Below are 21,974 nucleotides of genomic sequence, written 5' to 3' on the forward strand. Positions count from 1 at the left end.
TTCAAAGAAGTGGCCGTCGATGGGAGGGAACCACTCCAGCATCACAGAGTCGGGCGTGTGGCTCACGACCTGGGGGGCGAGGGCGATGGGCGCTGGCTTCCTGGAGGGCTGCCAGCCCTGGTACACCAGGTCCAGGTAACAGTGCATTCTGGCGACCTGATTGGGTGTGAAGGAGTCGGTGCAGTCGTCATCTGCAAGCAGGCAGAGGGAGAGATAAGCACCTCGTTGCACGGACCGACAGGCAAGAGAATGATGATGCCTCCCGGGCGGCCCGGAAGCCAGCACCCCGGCCCTTGCCAACTGGGAGCTGGCCTCTTCCAGTGCTCGAGAGTTAATGGTCTGTGAACAAATTAGTGCAGTCATCACTTCTGCAGACAGGTGAGAGGGAGCATTAGGAGGGGGAGGGCGGATGGGCCTGAAAAGGCACGTCTGAGCCTGGAGAGGGAGGTCATGGGTAAGGACGAGGGCAAGACGAGCCGCTTTCCACGGGCCCCCATCCACAGGTCAGTAAGTTCCAGCCAATCAGTCAATATCTCTCAGTCATCCACTCGTGTCCTGTCTATTTGCTCACTCATTCTTTCATATGCTTACTTGTTCCTTCACTCCCACCTTCACATTTGTTCATCGCTCATTCATTAATTCTGCTCCTTACTGATGCAGCAATTCTGCTTTCCAAACCAGCCTTCTGAGCATCGATTCTATACTCTCTGCTCGAAGCCGAGGGCCAGGAAACCTAGAGCACTCCTGCTGCTGGGAGCTGCCAGTCTAGCTACAGAGCAAAGGTCAGCTTGCTGTGTGGCTCAAGGTGGTTATAGGCTGTTCAAGTTTGTGACGCCAGTCCCCAACGACAAGGAGATGGTGTGTTGGGGAAGACGGATAAACTGGAGAGGCTTCTAGGGGAGGTCCTGGGTCAACCAGGTTACACGGTTAAGACTGGGGAAGAAGATGAGGGATGGCAGAAGGGGCAGCTCAGGACCACAGAAGCAATGAGCCCTGGGCAGTGAGCACAGGGAGACTCGGAAGTAGTCCAGGCTCAGCATCCAGCCTTCGGTGTCCACAGCAGGGATGCAAGGACAATGACACCTTCTGCACAGCGCTGTCGCTGGGACACTGACTGTGGGCTTAGTACATGCTTCGTACACGGGATACTGTGCTTTGGGCACGTGTAACTCGCCCATTAGTTTTGGAGTAAATACTCTGATCACTCCATTTCACAGAGGAGGAACCTGAGGCTGAGAGAGGTCTCACTACTTTTTAAAGATCACAGAGCTAGGGGCAGATCTGAGGTGTGAACCCAGGCAGTCTTGACTCCAAGGCCACGTTTCTAATCAATATGAGAACTTTTTTCTGAGTGTCCATGAGACCTTGTATGGGCAAAGTGTCCCGCAGGTGTTTGATAAATAGGAGTTGAGCCTGAGTTGGAGGGGACCAGAATACAATCTCATTTCTGAATGTCTTTAGATCTAATGACCTTCAATTCTACCCTCTGTTTTCTAGGATGAGGAGTGAAGGCCATGACCCGAGACTCTTCCCTGCCAAGGAAGAAGCTTGCCTCCCGTCTCTCCCTCCAACAGCTTTACTCAGCTGCCCCAGGGGCAGATCAAGGCACTGTTTTGGCTTGGTTTCCAAAAACACCACTTCCCAGAGGTGTCCGCCTGGCCAGGGTTTCTGCAGCTGGGCCCCAGACAGAGGAGAACGGGGCTCGCCAGATCTTAAAATAAACCCACCATGGGAATTCCGCAGCATAAACTCACTTTCTCTTATCAAACAAACAGAAAATAAGTTCAGGCAGGTGCTGGGCAGTTGGACGTGACCTTGAGAATCCAGCTTGGGGAAGGGATAGGAGTGTGAGGAGGTTATACACAGAAGCTGTCTCTGATCCCCTTAGCAATTTTTGATGGTCTCCTTGCCAGCACCCTGGGGAAGACTTTCATACATTTGGAAGAAGCAGAAGAGCCCAGAGTCCTTCAGAGATTACCACCGAAGAATGACTAGTTGCACAAATTACTTTCAAGCTCAGATACTTGCATGTAACTCCTTGGATACAAAACAGGCTATGGGTTGCTTTTGCCTGGAAAATAAGACTCCAATTGCCCCCAGTGGTCTAAGAAGGACTGGATGGGCTGGTACATTTTCCTTTGTTACTAAGGACTTTGTACTTCATCCCGAAAGTTTTGGAAAAGCCACTAAATAGGTTAAAAGCAGGGGAAGGGCATTCTGGCTAAAGAAGTAAGGGTTATGTAGTTAGATTCATGGGTGAATGATGCGGAGTCAAATGATTTTATGACCACTGTGCCTCAGTTTCCCACCTGAAAAGTGGAGATAATGATGATAACAAGAGTGCTGGTGTCAGAATGCTGCTGAAGGTCATGGCAAGTGTAGCATCAAGAGGCAGGAGCAGCGCTCAGTGAATGCCCACTGCCTCGGGTCTTGGGATAGTGCAGGCACCTCTGTGTGTGTGCCTGCATGTGTGCACATGTGTGTGTACGCATACACTAATGTGGGTGAGTGTTAGGAAACTAGAAGCAGGAAAAAAACCAGAATGTAGAATATTCACTCTCTTTGACTTTGCAACATCGCCATTTAGGAATTCGATGGATCGATACTCATGAACAAACATGAGGGAAAACGTATGTACAAGGACCTCTTTTGAAATATCATTTACATAGAAAAAACATTAGAAATAACACATCTGTCTATTAATAGGGGGAGGACTCTACATTAAGGCACATGCACGGAACAGAATTCTAACCAGTCATTTCCCAAACAAGGAAGTAACTCTAAAACTCAGGCCCCCTGTGTATAAGTTGGGGACATTTATATCAACCCACAACCTAGAGTGATGGTGTGGCTTCCATGAGCTGGAACACATACAGCGTTCATTTGATGAACGAGAAAGAAAATCAGCAATTTGCTTTCCTCTCTATCTTCTGATTTGTTTGGTTTTCTTCCTCCAAAGGAGTTAGTTTCCTTTTATAACTTAAAAATTAGCCATTTCCATGTCTGCCAATTTAAAAGTTTGAAAAATGGGTAGGTGACACAGGCTGGGAAGAGGACAGAACTGTACCTGAACTTTAAAACTGAAGTCAAAAAACATCCCTCCCAGAGCTAGAAAGCTTAGAGACTGAACCACTGCCGGAATCCTGGGTGAGGTACCAAAGGGTTTCTGTCCATCATAAAGGCTCTGCCCCAGTTAGCTGACGTTTCCAATTGGCCGCTCTTAGCTTCCTGCCTCCGCAGGCTGCCCCTCCTGACACCTGTGGCCCCTCGTCCTGGTCTCTAGGACCAGCCAACCCAACCTATTCTGTCCCCATGCTGCCTCCAGCCAGAAAGGACGTGGGGGACTTCAGTATTCTGGGAGGCTACACCAGTCCCCATGCTGTTGATGTCGTGCTGTGAGTTTGCAATCTAAACTTTGTTCTCAAGAGCAATTTCCACCTGCAGCTGGAAGGCCACAGGGCAGGGAGGTTCAGGGCTGCCACTGCCTGTGGGACCTCAGACAAAATGCTGATCCCTGACAGCCTTGTTTCCACCCACTGTGAAACGGGGACTCATGACCCTACCTGCCTTCCACAGCCAAGGGGAGCATGCAGCTAGCTCACCCAATTCTAGTGCAAGAATAACTGAAGGTTTTGTTGTTTTAAAAACAATGATAATAACAGTAAGAGCAATAGATGATTATATCTACTGCAGAACACTTGGTATGTGCCAAGCATGTTACAAAGACATAAACATCAACCTAAATGTTACCTAGAGATTAAAAAAAAATCTAGTGTGTATGTATGTGTAGATGGATATGAATATCTATAATGGATTTCTGTAATTCTTATCATCACGAGCATCATATATATGTATATACACACATACGCACAAACATACCCACACTTGTGATGAGATATGATATATGTGCCAGGTCTTATACTGTACATTAGGTTCTGGAGTGTTTTCACAATTAACAGTCAACAGATAATCTTGCTAATCATCACTTACTGAGCACTAGTTTTGGTACCAAGGACAGTTCTAACTCCTTCACCTGTATGACTCTCATGCAAGGTGAGGGTGTTTGTCCTCCATGTACCAATAAAGTTAACAGAAGGGACTTGCCTGAGGTCAGAGTCAAAGGCTGGCACACAGAGGATTCAAGTTGGTTCTCACACTCTAGACTTTATGCTCCGAACCACTATGTTCCTATCAACCGTCTGCTGCATCATCTTCAGTGATTACAGGATGTTCTGTCATATGAGTGCCTTGTGATTCATTTCAGCAACCCATTCTCTTTGGATTTGTAAGAAGCTTCTAATTTTTCACACATGTAAGCATTTCTCTTCTATGCCTATTACACACTTCAATTAATAGATGTCTAATTAATATGTGGAGAAAAAAAGGTTGCTAAAAACATTTTTAGGACTAAATCTTTAAACACATTAACAGATTTATTTCCTTAAGACATACTTCTTAGAGGTGGGGCTGCTGTGTCAAAGCTTAAGTGCATACTAACAGGGATACGCAGAACGGCAGTGACAAGACGCTTGCTCCCATAGCTGGGGAAGGCCTGGTTTCTGCACTGTTGAGGAAGCTGGGCTTGGGGGTCCTCTTAGTGGGTTCCTTATGGCATCTTTTCTTCAGGAAGTAAGAGTCTGACCTGCCGTCTTTCTACCTGCCTGAGGATTAGCCCACAGCTCAACGCGACCGCACCCACCCGGTGCTTGACTAGGCTTGCCCTAGCACCTGCCTGGTGTCTGCTTAATCTCAGCAGTTGGGACACTCTCAAACTCCCCCAGTGTCAGAAAGGGAGCCAGATAATTGTTGCTTAAATGCAGGCTCTGCCATGAAAGGCATGCCTTGTTTTTGCTGTGTGACCCTGGGAAGGTGACAAGTTGCCTAAGCCATGCTTTCTCCTTCTGTAAAGTGGGAACAGTAGTAATACACTTATCTCCTAGGGCTATTTAGATGATTCCATGAGACAAGCCTGTTGGGCAATGCCCACAGTGTCTGGCACGTCATAGACACTCAGTAGTTTCTGCAGACTTGCCACCAGCCATGTTCAATTTATTACAGTCTTAGGGCTAACAATTAATTCAGGTCCTCAGCTTCACTCTCCTTGCTCAACAAGTGGCTGATGGCTACCATGCAGGTGAACACAAACACAGAACACACCCATCTCTGCAGAAAGCCAGAGCACTCGCAAGGAAGGAACTCTAAGCAGCTGACCCAGCACGGTCTCTACCCTCTTGTCTTGACTGCAAAGCCCCCGTGTGTCCCTCTCCCCAGCCCTGAGAACCCGATCCTGGTCTGCATTTTGAATTTCATCCAGCTGCTTTTGTCACCTCATCTATCAGAGATCCTAAGAAAAACAAACATTTCAAAGCTCGTGGTCTCCTTGAATATGCTTTTGCGGGTGTAAGTTTGTTATCGTAGCTCAGTGAATTAGTTCTGCTGTTAATGGGTCACTGAGCTGAGGGGTTCCTTTAGAAAAGCAACATTAAATCAATCACCCTTTAGATCTGTACAAAGGGGAACAACAACCAAAAAAAGATTTAGTTTATGGGGGTCCAGTAGCGAGTGGCAGCTCCTGGCCCCTAAGAGGCCGGCAAACTTCCAAACTCACGTTATCGTTTAATTTCCAAGCACACTGAGCTGGCTGAGGAAAGATGCTGTAGAAATGGAACTTAAGCAGGGCTCCGGGAGGGGACGGGACACCGGATATGGATGCCGGCTCGGCTGGGAATGGGAGCATGGTAGGACTCTGCTTTTGAGGAAATCCCTAGCACTCGGGTCTTTTTTAGAGACCCCAAGCTAGGGGCTGTTTATGGCACCAAGCGTGGGTGCTGACCATTCAAGAGACCTCGGGTGTGAACTGTATGAACTTTACATGGAGATGGCCCCGGAGATCGTTCAGTCCAAACGGGAAACTGGGAAGACCCACAGGTAGTGGGTCTTCTGGATTTCAGGAGGGACAGCCTCTCTTCGAATGCAATCAGAGGCAAAATCCCGTCAGAAATGGAGACTGCTAGAAGTGGGCTCCCCTGGTTTAAGCAGAAATGGAGGCTCAGAGTCACACAGCCACTCAGAGTGCCCCCACCTCTCTGACAATGATCTCTCTGGCACAGACTCGAAAACCACCCAGATCGCTCAATATCCCACTCAGCCATCAGCTAGGTCTCCTTGGAAGAGTGGCACAAGAGGGAAAGAGAAAAGACGGTCTCCTGTGAAACGGGGGTAGTTCCAGCCCCATAGGCTTGTTGAGAGAGTTAAACAAGATGGCATATATTAATGTCCTTTATGAACAATAATGGTTTGATTTTTTTTTTTTTAATCTTTGGGCTGTGCTGCATGGTATGTGGGATCTTAGTTTCCTGACCAGGAATTGAACCCATATCTCCTGCATTGGCAGCATGGAGTCTTAACCACTGGACCACCAGGGAAGTCCCATGAACAGTAAACTTTTATATAAGTAGAAATATTGCTATACAAATCAACTTTATATACCTGTTGTTAGAGAAATTACTCATATTCTTCCCTACTTGGTTTTCTTCCTCCTTCCTCCCTCCTCCCTTTCTTCTTAGCAAACATTTTTTAAAAACACAAGGCCTGTGCTAAGCGCGGAGAGAACAGTGATGTCTCAGAGACAATTTCTGCCTTTATAGAGCTCACTTGCTTTGGTGGTGGAAAGAAACACCTAAGTTGAATATTATAAAAGATCTGGATGCTCAGCTAACACACACAAGCATCTGGTGCTTTACTCAAAGTCTCTTGACCTAGAGGTGAGGCTGTGACCATCCTAAGAAAGGGTATCTCATTCGTTCTTTTTCTTTTTTTAAAGATTTTTATAATGTGGACCATTTGTAGAGTCTTTACTGAATTTGTTAATATATTGCTTTTGTTTTATATTTTTTGGTTTTTGTGGCCACAAGGAATATGGTATCTTACCTCCCCAACCAGGGACTGAATCTGCATGCCCTGCATCGGAAGCTGGAATCTTAACCACTGGACTACCAGGACAGTCCCAGGATAGCTAACTTTCCAAAGATGTTATAAGGACTAGAGCTGGTCTTGATATACACTAAAGGAAGTGCAGGGGATCTTGGAATGCACAGAATGAGTTATTAACACTGTTATTGATGGTACTACAAAGGACTCTGAGCGGGTATATGCAGTGAGGGAGAAAACAACTCCATCTCATGTAATAATTTCATTATTTGTAAAACCAAAAGAATTCTATTTTACTGTAATAAAACAGTAAAAGAGCATGTGAAAATTTTGTTGTTTTTTTTTTAAAGGTTCAACAACCACCAGCTTAGAAAACTATAGCTGCAAAAGTAGGAGAAACCTCGGCGATCAAGTCCAGAGTTTCCATTTTCTTGAGAAAAGTGGGACCCAGAGACGGGAAGTGACAGACCCCAAGGCAGCAGGTGACCTAGCAGCAGAACCGGGCCTTCTACTGAGGTTTCCTGACTTTTAGCCCTGGTCAGCTTCCCAAAGCATCTTTCTGAGGAGCTTTTAGATACAACATCTTCCTTGCATCCCTGAGGTACTCATGGAAGGCACAGGTACTCGATTATTTGGAATGAAGAGATCTTAGGAAAGACAGGCAGCCTGCTTGAGCCAGGCCGGGAGGCCACATCTGACACTGGCACTCTGGGGCGGTGTGTGGGCCCGCAGAGCGTGGGCCTTACCTGCATAGCTCATGAAGTTATTGTATGGAGTGTTGAAGAAGCTGTTGAAGCCGCATGTGTCGTTCCCTGGCCCCGGGTCACCGCAGAACTTGTGTTTCGGAGCTGGGTTGGTATCACTGCAGAGGTCTCCGGTCTCATAGGAGGGCTCTGTCTCCATGCAGGGGTCGCTGCAAGACTGGATTTCCGAGATGCCTCGGAAGATGTGGTAGAGGCCCAGGCTGTGCCCAATCTCATGGATCATGGTGTGGGTGTGCCCAGGGATGCCGTAGAAAGATGGGTTCAAGACGATGCCGCCTGCCAGGGGGAAGTCAGAGTGTTAGGTGAACTGGGCACCCTGCTTCCTGCTGCAGGAGTCCCCAGATCCCTCAAGGGGGAATGGGGCACGGCCCAAAGTAACCACAGTCTCCTCCACCCTATGACTCCACAGCTGAGAGCCGTTCTGACTTGTGGCATGAATCAGTGATGGAGTAGGAAGAAGTCTCAAAGTCATTTTGTGCAGTCCCTTCATTTTTCAGTTGAAAACACCAATGCCTAAAGGAGTGAGGCAACTTACTCAAGGGGATGTCACACTACTTAGAAGCAGAGGCATGATTACAATTCAAGACCTTTGATTTCTGGATGGCAAAGATTTCAGCTGCAACTTCTTAGGAAGTAAGGCATGCCCCAGTTCGTGAATATGCTACACAAATTGTTTAAGGCATGAAACTCTCATGCCCTGACTCCTTGGTCCCAGCTCTCATGTTGCCTTCACTAATGCTGTGAAGTTCAGCAAGTTGATTGTCATCTCTGAATCCCATTTCCGAAGCTCTGTACCCTACGAGAGTGAATATTCATAAAGGCCAGCACTGGGCGTACTCACCATTATAACAGTGATAATAGTCAGTATTTCTTGAGCATTTATTACATATTTTCAGGCCTTGTGTTCAGTGTTTCACATGTATAAGCACACTTAATCATCTCACAACCCCATGAGAGGGGCACTGACTCACAGAGAGGTGAAATAATTGGCCCATGATCGAATGAGTAAGTTGGGAGTTCAGATCTGAACCCAAGATCCTTGGGTTCCAAAGCCAGGGATCTTAATCAGTTCTGCTGCTAATGCCCACCACAGGCACAGACTATGGTATCTCATTAAGTAAATGTTGAATATCTGCTGAATGCCACCCCAATGAAAGAGGTTTTGCAAGGCCTAAGTAACTGCGTGTAAGTAGCCAGCATATCACCTTCCACACAGCAAGGGCCTTGTTCACTTTCTGACCACTTGGTACCCCAAGTGCACTCCAAGAACGGGCATCATCAGCTTCACCTGGAGGTGATCAGAAATGCAAACCCTTAGGCCCCACCCCAGACCTAAAGAATCAAAATAATAAGTCTTTTACCAACAGCCCCAGATGATCTGCCTGTATGTTCTAGTTTGAGAAGTGATAAACCACCCTACCTATCTTAAAAGAATGACCATTTCTTCCCTTGGGCAGATAGATGGATCAGATCTCAGGAAAACCAATGGACAGCATGGTTCTGTGTTTGTTTTTAGCTCCTGGAGAAATACATACAGGTTGGCAGATAGATATTGCAGCTGGAAAACCCAAGTGTGTTTGAGGGAAGGTTACGCTTCAAGTCCGAGCACAGAGAATGAATAAAGAAGATGTGGTACATGTTTACAATGGAATACTGCTCAGCCATGAAAAAGAGTGAAATAATGCCATTTGCAGCAACACGGATGGATCTAGAGATTGTCACAGTGAGTGAAGTCAGACAGAAAAGCAGAAATACTGTATGACAGCCAAAGAAAGGGGCGTCATCAAAGAGGTGATACAAAACGAACTTACAGAACAGAAAGAGACTCATGGACTTAAGAGAATGTACATATGGTTGCCGGGGGAAAGAAACAGTTAGGGAGTTTGGGATGGTCATGTACACACTGCTATATTCAAAATGGATAAGCAACATGGACCTAGTGAATCGCACAGGCTACTCTGCTCAATGTTATGTGCCAGTCTAGAAGGGAGGGGAGAACGGATATAAGGATATGCATGGTTGAGGCTCTTCACTGCTCACCTGAAACCATCACAACATCGTTAATCAGCTATACCCCCCACCCAAAATAAAAAGTTAAAAAAAGAGAAAAGGCTTCACATCTGAGCCATCTGCAAGCGGTGGCTGTAAGTGCAGAGCAGCACATTACAGGAGAACGGTGAGGAGGGAGGCCCTTGCTATTCTCTGCTGGCAAGCCTGGAGCAGGCGTGGGGGGAGTTTTATCTCAGACTGAACTGCTGGGAGGGCAAGCTTGCTCAGTCATGGGGCTCATGGAGTCGATTAATTCTGAGCTGCTCAGAGCCTTCCAGCACAAAGATAAAGATGTATGAGGGGGTGTGTGTGCTTGCACGTGTATGTGTGAGAAGCGGCAGGCAGAGGCAGGGAGGAAGAGAAATTGAGACAGGAAATCTCTCTCAATTATTTTCTGTCAATCATAATATGAAACATAATCCTCTTCCCACCCAAGGCTTTTTCCAGGGATCATGGTGTAACAGCAGGAAAAGAGGGTGTATATATATGATTCTAATAAATTGGGTTTGATTGGGCCTACTGCAGAGGAACTGCTCAGGATCAGCATGTCTCAGGACGGAGAGGTGGCAGCCTGGGAGGCCGGCTGGAGTTAGCCTGACATGGGTTGTAATCTTCATTCTGTTTTGCAATGGCTGTGTGATCTTGAGAAAGTAACTTTGCACCTCTGGCGTGTTCTGAAATAAGCAGCAGCAGCAGAGCACCAAAGATTCTCAGTCTCTCTGTGAAGCTGTAATATTGAGGTCAATGGAGAACAAAGGGGGGCAGGGTGCTGGCAGGGCCCCATAGGTGTTTCCAGGGGACAATGACAGGACTGCAGGCTCGATGTCCAGGCTGGGTCTCCCAGGCTCCCCTCTTCACAGAGCTTGAGGCCTGTTTCACTGCTTCTCTTAAAAGGTGAAATAACTTGAGGCTGACATCATCCTGAAATACTATAACATGCCGTGGATTTATAGCCTTCTGTATGCCTGGTCCTGAGCCAGTCTCTGAAATTCAAGGAATTATCAGGAGTATTTCTCTCTCACTATAGAAACTTGCTGCTCAACCATTCTAAGCTTCTAACCATGACCCTTTTGGTTGATTTTTCAAAAGGAGAGAATTTCAGCCCTGAGAAGGGTCTTCAGAGGCCCTCTAGTCTAACTTCCTCACTTAAAATCTGAAGACATTGAGACCTGGAGAGGAGAGAGACTTGCCTAAGGCCATCCTGTGAAGGGAAGTCACAGCTGAGAACAAGCCTATATGTTGGCTTTGGGCCAGCAAGATTCCCATACATCATGTAGGCATGTGATACGAGTTAATCAGCTTCAGCTTGCCTAAGCTGCACACTCTCTTTCACCCAGCCCCTGTCTGTCTAGGTCCGTCTGTCTACCCATCCATCATCTATCTCATGGTTTCTCAACAACAGCACTGCTGGTGTTTGAGGCCGGGTAACTCTTTAACACGGGTACCACAGGAGACTCAGCGGCATCGCTGGCCTCTACCCACTCGATGCCAGTAGCATGGCCGCATTTGTGAAATCCAGAAATTTCACTCGACCTTGTCAAATGTCTCCCAGCACATAAAATCCTCCAGCTGAGAACTGCCAGCTATTTATTGTTGTCTCCGTCTCTACGCAACCACACATATGTGTGTATGCACACACACACACAGACATACAAACTGGTTTCACTAAACAGCTAGCAGGAGATAGTGCTCTGGAGCCAACTAAGTCTACAAGTTAACACAACTTTATTGTTTGAAGTTGCAAAGTCCCTCAGCTCTAAGATATTGTGGATTTAGAGCAGCTACTGGACTCTGGCTATATCACTGGAAAATCAGACAGGCCTGAGGAAAGATCCAGCATTATCCCTCTGCTGAGCCCTAACATTCTTAGAAAAAGGTACGCATTGAGTCATTACTATTCACTGCTGTAAATAATAGAAACATTCTAACACATGCGAAAAAGCTAAATGAACCGCAGTGCCCTCACGCAATGGCATATTGTTGGTATTTAGTCATTAAGTTGTCTGACTCTTTTGCAACCCCACGGAGTATTTAGCCTGCCAGGCCCCTCTGTCCATGGGATTCCTCGGGCAAGAATACTGGAGTGGCTCAAGAATACTCCTGAGCCACGAGGGAAGCCCCCGATGGCATTTTACATGGCCATTAAAAATCTTGGTCTTTTTTTTGTTGTTGTTGTTAGCTCATATCTTTATTAACCAATACACAATTACTTGTCTTCTGGTTTGTTGAAACAATAGGTCAGACAACATTTGCCACAATAATGTCTGTCGAAGTGACTGGTCATAAAAACTCCAGCACCACATTCATCTGAGGGACACTCCTGGCAAAGGCGACTGATTGTGCCATTCTCATCCACCTTATAGTATTTCAGAACAGCCAATTTAACCTTCTTTCTCTTATGCTTGTTCTTCTTGGGAGTGGTGTAAGACTTCTTCTTCCTTTTCTTAGCGACACCACGAAGTCTCAACACTAGATGAAGAGTGGACTCCTTTTGCATGTTGTAGTCAGACAAAGTACATCCATCTTCCAGTTGCTTTCCCGCAAAGATCAGTCTTTTCTGGTCAGGAGGAATTCCTTCCTTATCCTGGATCTTGGCCTTTACATTTTCTACTGTATCCGAGGGCTCAACCTCGAGAGTGATGGTCTTCCCCGTCCGGGTCTTCACGAAAATCTGCATCTTGGCGGCGGTTCCACCACAGATGGCGGATCCGAAAGAAAATCCTGGTCTTTAGAGAACTGGACATAACTCAGAGACAGGCTTTTCTCTTGTGAAGTTAAGTGCAAGAAAAAAACGGGATGAGAAGCAACTTTGAAGACTGTTGCAACATGGGAAAACGTAGATGGGATAATATTAAGCGAAAAAAAAAGAACACAAATTTGCATCTGTGCTATGATTTCAGATACGCACAAGTTAAAAAAATGCATATCTACATGCAGATGAGTACTAGCAGAGAACATGGAAAAACTGAAATTAAAGGACAACAGTGTTTGCTTACAGGGCCTGGTTCGGAAACCATTGTCATTTCTGACTTTTGGTGATTGCTTTGTATAAACACACGTCTTGTTTATGGATATGCATAATTTGAATGTAAGAAAAATTCCTGGTGGTGTCGGTGGATGGAACATGGAAGAACAGGGAGTTCTTGCAAACTCTCTGCTTCCTCCTTTCAAGCCAACCCATCACTGGCTGGCCCAGCACAAAGCCGTTACTAGGCTGAGAAGATACTTGCGTGAATGAAGAGGCAGGGGGTATACGGAGAAAGCAACCAGTGAACAGAGTTGGAAACCTAAATTCCAATTGTGGTTCTGCCCCTGATTTGGGTGTGACCTTAGATAAGCCCCATTCACTCTCCAGATTTTAGTTCCTCCACTGGTAGAACAGAATTAATAGTATTGTGTTATTGTTCAGAGCCTCACTTGATGGCTGACAGATAAGGAATGCTAAAGAGTTTTGCAATATTAAAAGAGATCAATAACTAAGTTGTTCGTTGTCTTTACCACCACTATCACCATCAGAATCGTGACCCCCATCATCATCTTCACTACTCAATGTATGCCTGTCCCAAGCCAACTTCTTCCTGAAGAAGCTTCCAGCTCTCACCTAAGTGCATCAGGGCCTCCTTGTCCCACGGCCAAGTTGCTACTCCTGCCAATTCCTCCTCTGAGGAGTTTGCAAAGAAGATATTGAGGTGTGTCGATCCATCCAGTCTAAGAATGTTCTTCATCTCATTAACATCCAAGTATGCTCTGTAAGAGAAAAAGAACCTTGGCTGTCATCATCATCCAAAAAAAAAGGTACTATTCAAATAACAGATACTCCCAGATTAACTGAGTCACACCGTGTGCCAGGCACCTGGCTAAGCACTTTATAAACATGACCTCATTGACTTCCCCCAATAATATTATACAGTAAGTGAGGTGATCACATTGTACAGACCAAAAAAAAAAAAAGTCCTCGTGAGTTTGAGAAACTTGAAGGTTTCTCAGCTTATAAACAATAGCAGCGTTCAGTTTAGAACCTCAGTCAATCTAAAGGCAACAACTGTCCCTAGGCGCTCTGCTATATTGACTGATGACATCATATGGACATAGAGCGAGAAGAGACCATGGAAGAGATAACACATATTCTAATCCTGCCTTCTTCTCTACTTCATTCACTATGGACCTTGGACCATTTATTAGGCAAACATAAGCTACACTAGGAGGCCTGCTTTGCATCTCTCTTCCCATCTTGCAAGGGAGTGTGGTCCAAAGTGATTATACGGGTTGCCCAGAGTTGCAGAACTGGGTTTCAAGGTCAAGTCTCTCTGGCTTGGAAACATATGTTCTTTTCACTGGGGCACTTTCTACCTCCCATAGATGATTCTGCATTCTGTAAGCCTTTATTACTTTGTCCATAAAACAGGCCAAGGTATATATCACATTGGAGGCAGCCATCATTGCAAAAACCTAGACTATATACTGATGTCTTTGGAAAGTGGATTAATTCCACACACAATCATCATTAGGTCTTTAACACACCGAACAAACATGTCAGACAGAGAAAGAAATGGTCTTTGGAAAGAGACTGGCATATGCCAGGTGCTCAATAAATAAGAACACTTCCCTTGTGGAGTACGACTCTCTCTTCACAATAGGAGTTATAAAGTTTTTGGACCAGTCACAGAGTCAATGGATCACAGAGGGAGTTATCTTACCCCCCGTCATGCGTCTTTCAGGTGGCGCTAGTGGTAAAGAACCCGCCTGCAATGCAAGAGATGCAGGTTTGATCCCTGGGTCAGGAAGATACCCTGGAGAATGGGATGACTACCGACTCCAGTATCCTTGCCTGGAGAATACTAGAGCCTGGCGGGCTGCAGTCCATGGGGTCGCAAAGAGTTGGACACAACTGAAGCCAGTGAGCACACATGCGTGCATATTCCCTCTTGGGATACTTGGGAACAGCTAATAAGCATTTTTGGAGTGAAGTTAGAAATGAATCAATGAACAAAAACATATATAAATAAGCAAGCAGTCAGCCTGGTGTAGTAGGTGAGATAAAACCTGTGAATAATGATCTTTAGTGGTTCAGATGGTAAAGAGTCTGCCTGCAATTTGGGAGACCCAGGTTCAATTGGTGGGTTGGGAAGATCATCTGGAGAAGGGAATGGCACCCCATTTCAATATTCCTGCCTGGAGAATCTCATGGACAGGGGAGCCTGGCGGGCTATAGTCCATGGGTCACAAAGAGCTGGGGACGACTGAGAGACCAACAATGATCATTAATGTTTGCTGGGTCCTTCTCTGTGGTCCCTCACTCCATGGATAATCACCTTTAGTCTTCATTACACTGAGGAAGGTGGTATGGTTATCCCCATTTTCCAGATGAAGAAAAAGAGGCTCCCGTAACTTCAGACATTGCTTGGGTCACACAGCTAGCTGGAATCCCTTTTCCACCGTGCTGCCTCTCCAGGGTGGGGGAGGCGGTGGGGCTGGCACAGAGCCTGGCCAGCAAAACACTAATGATGCCACCTTTCTCTTTTCTTCCTGGGGTCACAGAAGAAGCTCCCCACATGTGAAGCAGTAAAGTCAGAGGGCCCCAGCGGGGCCTGTGGGACCCTGTCTTCCCCTTGAGCCCCATATCACTCTGCTCCCACCCCTGAATTTCCCACAGTGTGCCGTCGGCAACATCTGCCTCCCCCGTGCCCTCATGATGCATTATCCTCAGTGCCTTTACTCACGCTGCTCCTCTCAAGGACTCAGCTCCTCTGATGAACGAATCCAACGTCTGTGCCGGCATCACTCCTCCGGGAAGCCTTCCCCGATTGCCACCTCACCTCTCTCTCTTCTACCGTCTCTGTACCCCTCCATCTCGTATGAGCACGCACACTCACACCACTCCACATACTCCACTGGTCTGTATCTACCACTGTCTGTGGCTCCCTGGAGGCTGGGAATGTGCCTAATTCATCTCTGTTTATCACCCAGTTCCCAGCACAGGGCTTGACCGTTGGCAAGCACTCAGGAGATCTGGATGGAGGGGAATTACATTGGGAAAGAGAAAATCTAAAACGTTGAGGCCCCAGTCTCAGCTGCAGCTTTCTTCCTATAAGGCTTCAGCTTCCTTATCAATACACTGGGGTTAGGAACAGATGCCCAGTGCTTCATGGGGCACTTCTGTGGGTCACAAACTTGTGCCTCCACTCTGGGGGAAGAGAATACGTCTGAAACCTACAGTGCCCTCCCGGCTCCACGTGTGATCAAGAGCCCATGATTAGTCATGGGACCATAATTTTTCCAGCTTTTCAATTACCAAAAAAAAAAAAAAAGTTGCACATGTGTTGGAGATACAAGCAAGGCCTGGAGAGGTCACACCTGTGTCTAGGCTGAGCTGACCAGTAATTCCGAGGACAGAAGCTGAGATATTGACCTGAAATCTCACTGCTATACCTCTGCTCCCCTCAGCTTCTGAGCCGAGAAGCCTTGTGAGGAGTTTGAACGAGTCTTCTCTGTGATCCGAGTAGAAATGAGGAAGGTTAAGGACAACACATCGTAAATTCTTGCTGCATGCCAGCCCGTCCTAGCTATACCTGCTGTCTCACCTCTGTGCACAATCTGAAGCCACGGGGCAGAGCATGGAAGATGACCTGTTCTCAAGCCAAAGTCCTGGGTTTGAATCCAGCTCTTCCCCTGGATGTTTGGGTCCCCCTGGGTTATTTACTTAACTTCCTGTGTCCCCGTCTCTTTATACAGAAGATAAAGATGCGAACAGTATCCACCTCGTCGAGTTGGTCTGAGGATTTGGGACATTAATAAAGGAAGTTTCTGGCACGCAGAAACCCTGGGTAAATGTTTAGCCATTTCCAGTATTCATCCTGGTCCTACAGATGAAGGAACAGGGGTTCAGAGATCATATAAATACTGACAAGGCCAAGTCCAAATCTCGACATGTTCAACTCTTCCTTCCACTTCACCCTCAATCCCGAGCCCTCTCAGGACCACAGGGAAAGGAAACACCAAGTGGGAGCGGAGTGAAAACACCAAGACACCGAGGCTTCCCTGGGTCGGCCCTTCCCACGCAATTTATTATTTTCTAATTGATTTGCCCATTTCCACCTACCACTCTCTGGTGCAGAGAACACACATATTATTAGAGAAAGTCACCTCTTTGTCCCATGGCTCCAGGCTGAGAAAGCTTCAGGAGAGGAAGAGGGGGCGGGGCACAGGCAGGGAGATGTTTTAATTGGTTGTTTATTCTGATGTAATTGCAGAAACCAATCTTTTCGGTGGGTGACATTCATCCTGGCTCAAGGAAGATATGTGGGATATTAAATAAATAGACTCCCTTGCTTGTATATATATATATATATTTTGTTTTGTTTTTTGGTTTTTGTTTTTCACACTTTGAGAAGCTCCTGTTTCCCTAAAGAGATGGCCCCTTTCCTCTCCAGTTATTTTTTGGGGGACCCACGCAAAGGAGAATAGTTCTGTGGCTAAAAGATTTTGTTCTGCTAGCTCAGGTCCTCCCGCCAGTTCAGAGCCAAGCTGGGTGTTTCCCAAAAGTATCAGGGGAAAATCTTGGGGACAGGAGTCCATGTATTTAACTTCCTCTTCCATCTCTTTAAGCTCTGCTGGACTTCCCTGGTGGCACCGTGGGTAAGACTGCACCTGTCAGAGCCGGGGACACGGGTTTGATCCCTGGTCCGGGAAGATTCCATATGCCTCGGGGCAACTAGGCCCAGGTGTCACAACCACTGAGCCTGCACTCCAGGGCCCACGAGCCGCGATTGCTGAAGCCCACACACCTGGAGCCTGGGCCCTGCAGCTAGAGAAGCCATCGTTATGAGAAGGCTCCCCCCGCCCCGCTGCCAACCAAGAGTAGCCCCCATTTGCCACAACTAGAGAAAGCCCACACATAGCAACAAAGACCATGCATTACCAAAAACAGTTAATTTTTAAGAAAAGGTTTGCTAAAAAAGAAAGAAAGAAAAGGTTTGCTTATTCCCTTTGCAGAGGGATGGAAGAGAGAGCACAGGAGGTCACACTGAGAAGGACCATTCAGAGTTGACGGAGATGGATGCTAAGAAGAGGAAAAGGGTTTGCTGAGGGCCACTTGCTCTCCGTTTTGTTACCATGGGGAGGTTGGTCCCCTGTGGACGCTCTAAATTGGCCAAATTTCTTTAAAAAAAGCAATTACCTCCCCGCAATTCATCTAAATCCCAAACTGTGTGTTTATTAATTTATGTGCAGGTTCTACTTGGCTGGACAGTAGATCCGGATCCACAGGCAAGTTGCTTCGCTTCTCTGAGTCTCAGCTAGCTCATGGGGCTACCAGAGGGCTGGACCGAGCCAGCTAAGCACCATTCTGGCACAGACCTCCCCCCACCACCCTGCATTTTCTGGTCTCCTATTATTTCTCTTATCTCCTCCTAGTGGGAAAACCACCTCCAGGCCACTCTCTGGTCTCAGCCTGCAGTGTCTCCTGCCTACCACCCACTCTTCTTCTTCCCCCTACAACCTCCCACCTGTGTTCTTACAATTTCCTCATCCCAAGAACCTCTGGGCTTGCCCAGTGATGCCCGCTCCTGAAGCACGTCCGTCAGTCTCTCTTCTCTGCCTTACAAGCTCCCTGAATCTCAGCCTTTAAATTCTTTCCCTCCCTGCTAGGCTCAGTTTACATGCAGTGCATGCCACGTGTCTGCTCCTGACCACTCTCCCCTGTGAGGTGGGGCAGTGATGTCCACCCATCAGGGCTGTCAGCAGGACTAGAGGCAGAAGAAAGTGTTCTCCCACAGTGCCTGGCTCATTCGAAGGCACTCATTGATTAGCCGAGGCTATTTGTATTGCATTATTACTATGTTAATTACAAGGACAATTATTAGCAACACCAAAATCAACAGTATCAACCTCTAGCTGAAAATGATTTCACCCTCCTCAGAGGCTCCTAATTTTGATTCTAGTTTCTATTATCCTGCTCGATTATCGTCGCTGTACTTTCCATCAGTCTGCAATAAGCTTCAAACTTATAAGCCGTGTCTTTATCCTCTCTTTATCGCCTACACCTTTCCTTCAAGATACGAGCTCTCTCTGGTTGGCAACTTTTGAGCACCTCTCTTGTAAGCTTCCCAGATGGTGCAGTGGTAAAGAATCTGCCTGCCAACACAAGAAATGCAAAAGACGCAGGTTCCATCCCTGGGTCGAGAAGGTCTCCTGGAGGAGGAAATGGCTACTCGCTCCAGTATTCTTGCCTGGAGAATTCCATGAACAGAGGAGCCTGGTGGGCTGCAGTCGATGGGGTCGCAAAGAGTCAGACAAGACTAAGTGCCTGAGCATACACATATTCACATACACTCGTAAACTGTGTAACTTCAAAACAGGATGAGGAAGTCCAGGGGTCAGGGAAGTGAAGTGAAGTGACTTGCCCAAGGTATCAAGTAAGGAGTGGAAGGCCTCTAGTCACTGGCCTATGTATGACAGCACTTTGGTACCAACAAACGAAGTCACCTCTCCCTTTGAGGCGGGAGGGGCATAGTTCCTTGCAAGGGGGCACAGTGTGGAGAGTTAAGCGTGGGGAGGATTGTAGCATCCACCCTCCATTTCAGCTGCACACCCCTGTGCAGAACCTGACTGCCTGGATTTCTGGCCCATTCCCACTATGCTCAGCTGTCTAGGTTGCAGCTCTGAGTCCCCATCTATTCAGTGAGCTTGTGAACTACCAGCATTTTCCAAATCGAGGTCTATGGAAGGCTAAATCCACAAGAAGCAGCGGCATATTTAAAGGAAAAAAGAATTTCCAAGTCAGATGGTTTTAGGACATGCTCTGTTAAACAAGGTTCAATACATATATTTTTTTAATTGCAAGAATTTTCAGAGCCTTTAATATACAAAATGGGAGTAAGACAGAGCGTATGAAGTATTCCCAAACACATTTGACCATAATCCTTTTTCTCCCGCCCCATGTTGCCCTTGCCAAAAATCAAATAACAGCACAACCAACCGAGCTTGGGAAATGCTGGGCTCAGTTGGAAAGTCCCTTCTCACTCAGATCCTCTCCCGACTGCCTGTCAAGAGAGGTGTCTTGGTGTCTCTTTTCTCCCTGTGCAGCCTTGTACCTGGCTCCTCCTGTGAGGGCTGTGAGTCCCCTGGAATGTCAGTTTCAGAACGGGGCCTGGCCAAGGCGTTCTCATGGCTTTTACCCTTCTGCCAGAACTACATTTCAAAGCCATGAGAGCAGTCCTGGAGGGAGATCAAAGCTCTCTCAACTCAACTGTCATTAGAATATTTTCTTTATGCATCTCACTCGCTCGTGAGTGCCAACAACATATTTCCTAAATGCACTGGCCTGAGATGGTACAACTCGGTAATAATCTCAATGAGAGGGCTGTCAGGGCCTGTTTTATTGAATGAGAAGCAAAAGGGAACTGCGTTCAAAATGCAGAACAACAACAACAACAGTCTCTCCAATGGAGTCATGAAAGCATCAAGTTTTTCTAACTCTAGACCGTAAGGCACTAGCTTCCCTATTTTCAAGACGGTGAGAGACAAGGTACAATGAGCTCAGGTCAAGACTGTGTCTCTATTACCACTCAAAGCAAATGGACTCCCCACAGCAGAAGTGATGGCTGAGCTCTTTGAGGATTGCCAAGCCAAAGTCCCGCTCCCTGGACCCTTGATGGGCACAGGCAGGTTATGGGAATGGTGCTGTCCACCTGTAAATACTGGCTATTTGAAGAGGCTTTGTCTGAGCTGCTCCTGGCTGAGAATGGGCTATTCCCAAGCTAGAGGCTCTTTCAAAGTAAGGGGAAGCACAGTAGAGTGCTACAGAAAAACTCTTCTGTTTTTAAAAGTGAAATTTGTTTAACTATGACAGCATGATGTTTACCCACTCAATGGACACAAACTTGAGCAAACTCTGGGAGCTAGTGAAGGCCAGGGAAGACTGGCATCCTGTAGTCCATGGGGTCGCAAAGAATCGGACACAACTTAGCGACTGAACGACAACAACGTTTAAATAGAATACCTTAGATCCTTATCCTCCTGTAGCCCATGTAGAGAACAGTCTCACACAGTAAACTCTGTTAACTACACGATTAAATGTTCTCCGATGGATTTCTAGATGGAAATGTTCTGGACTTAAGTCTATTCTTCACGCAATGATATGACAGCGGAGCGTACGTATGTCAAAGTCACATATACGTATTCACTATTTGCTTTTTGTACTCACTATTTTCTTCTGGCATTATACACCAAGACCTACCTAACTACTGTCATCCCTGGCCTTATTTTTCTTTTGGAAAAAAAAAATAGCCATATTTTAAGACAGAGATAGAATAGGGTTCAAATCCTCCGTCTTCTACCAAGTGACCCTGTGACCTTGGAGAAGGGACTCAATCTCTCTGAACCTCAATTTCCCTATCTGTAAAATGGGGATTTTAATATTCAACCTAGAAATGGGAATATAAAAATCCAAAGTGGTAATACACAAGAAAGTCCCTAAAAGACCGCTCAACTCATGAAAAGGCCCTAAGATGCGCAGTTTTATTTAACTAGCTCATGGAGCTAGGGGCTTCCTTGCTAGTTCAGTGTTAAAGCATCTGCCTGCCATGCAGGAGACTGCCTACAAGGCAGGAGCCACGGGTTCAATCCTTTGGTCAGGAAGATCCCCTGGAGAAGGAACCCACTCCAGTATTCTTGCCTGGGAAATCCCATGAACAGAGGAGTCTGGCAGGCTATAGTCCATGGGATCTCAAGAACTAGACACAACGTAGGAATTACACCACCACCGTCACTATGGAACTAGAGGAAACTGGTCTTGGATCCCAATGTTTATCGTGTCTCCTTTCCATCAGTGTACCCTGGTTCCATCACTGGACCAATGTGTTTATCTTCCTCATAGGCAGCTGCCCCATTTCTACAACTCACAGAAAAAGTCCTATAACATCGCCCATTTCCAAATTCTGATTGCAGCCTGTCATTCCCATGGAAGATCTCAAGTCCGTGAGGCACTCCTCCACTTTCAGAACACACCAGACCATTTGAAAGTGATTATCAAATATAAAGATCAAAGCCACTCAATGCAAGTCATTAAAACAAGATAAACCTCAGAATGTTTATTGCATCCATATCCGTGTTCCAAATAACAGGCTTTCTCCAAACTGTGACCAGTTCTAAACCCTGGATGTTGTACTTTTACCCCAAGGGGCCTAATGATCTGGACTTTATTCTCCTCCTCAGTTTCATTGTCAGAAATGC

General features: G+C 46.5%; 1 protein-coding gene and 1 pseudogene across 2 annotated transcripts in view; both read right to left on the minus strand.

Annotated features, from left to right (window-relative positions):
* Window positions 1-21,974, minus strand: part of PAPPA (pregnancy-associated plasma protein A, pappalysin 1) — a gene marked incomplete at its 5' end in the record, with an annotated part of 265,764 nt that overhangs the window by 195,702 nt on the left and 48,088 nt on the right. The window contains 3 exons of the mRNA XM_010835189.1: window positions 1-191; window positions 7,677-7,970; window positions 13,345-13,490. Of these exons, the coding sequence (XP_010833491.1) occupies window positions 1-191; window positions 7,677-7,970; window positions 13,345-13,490 (631 nt within the window). The remainder of the gene's footprint in view (window positions 192-7,676; window positions 7,971-13,344; window positions 13,491-21,974) is intronic.
* On the minus strand, window positions 11,917-12,468 carry LOC104985124 (annotated as a pseudogene). Its single transcript, XR_824838.1, has one exon. The product of XR_824838.1 is annotated as a ubiquitin-40S ribosomal protein S27a pseudogene (transcript).

This window comes from Bison bison, unplaced genomic scaffold (assembly GCF_000754665.1).
Source record: "Bison bison bison isolate TAMUID 2011002044 unplaced genomic scaffold, Bison_UMD1.0 scf7180017864039, whole genome shotgun sequence".
Taxonomy (NCBI): Eukaryota; Metazoa; Chordata; class Mammalia; order Artiodactyla; family Bovidae; genus Bison; species Bison bison.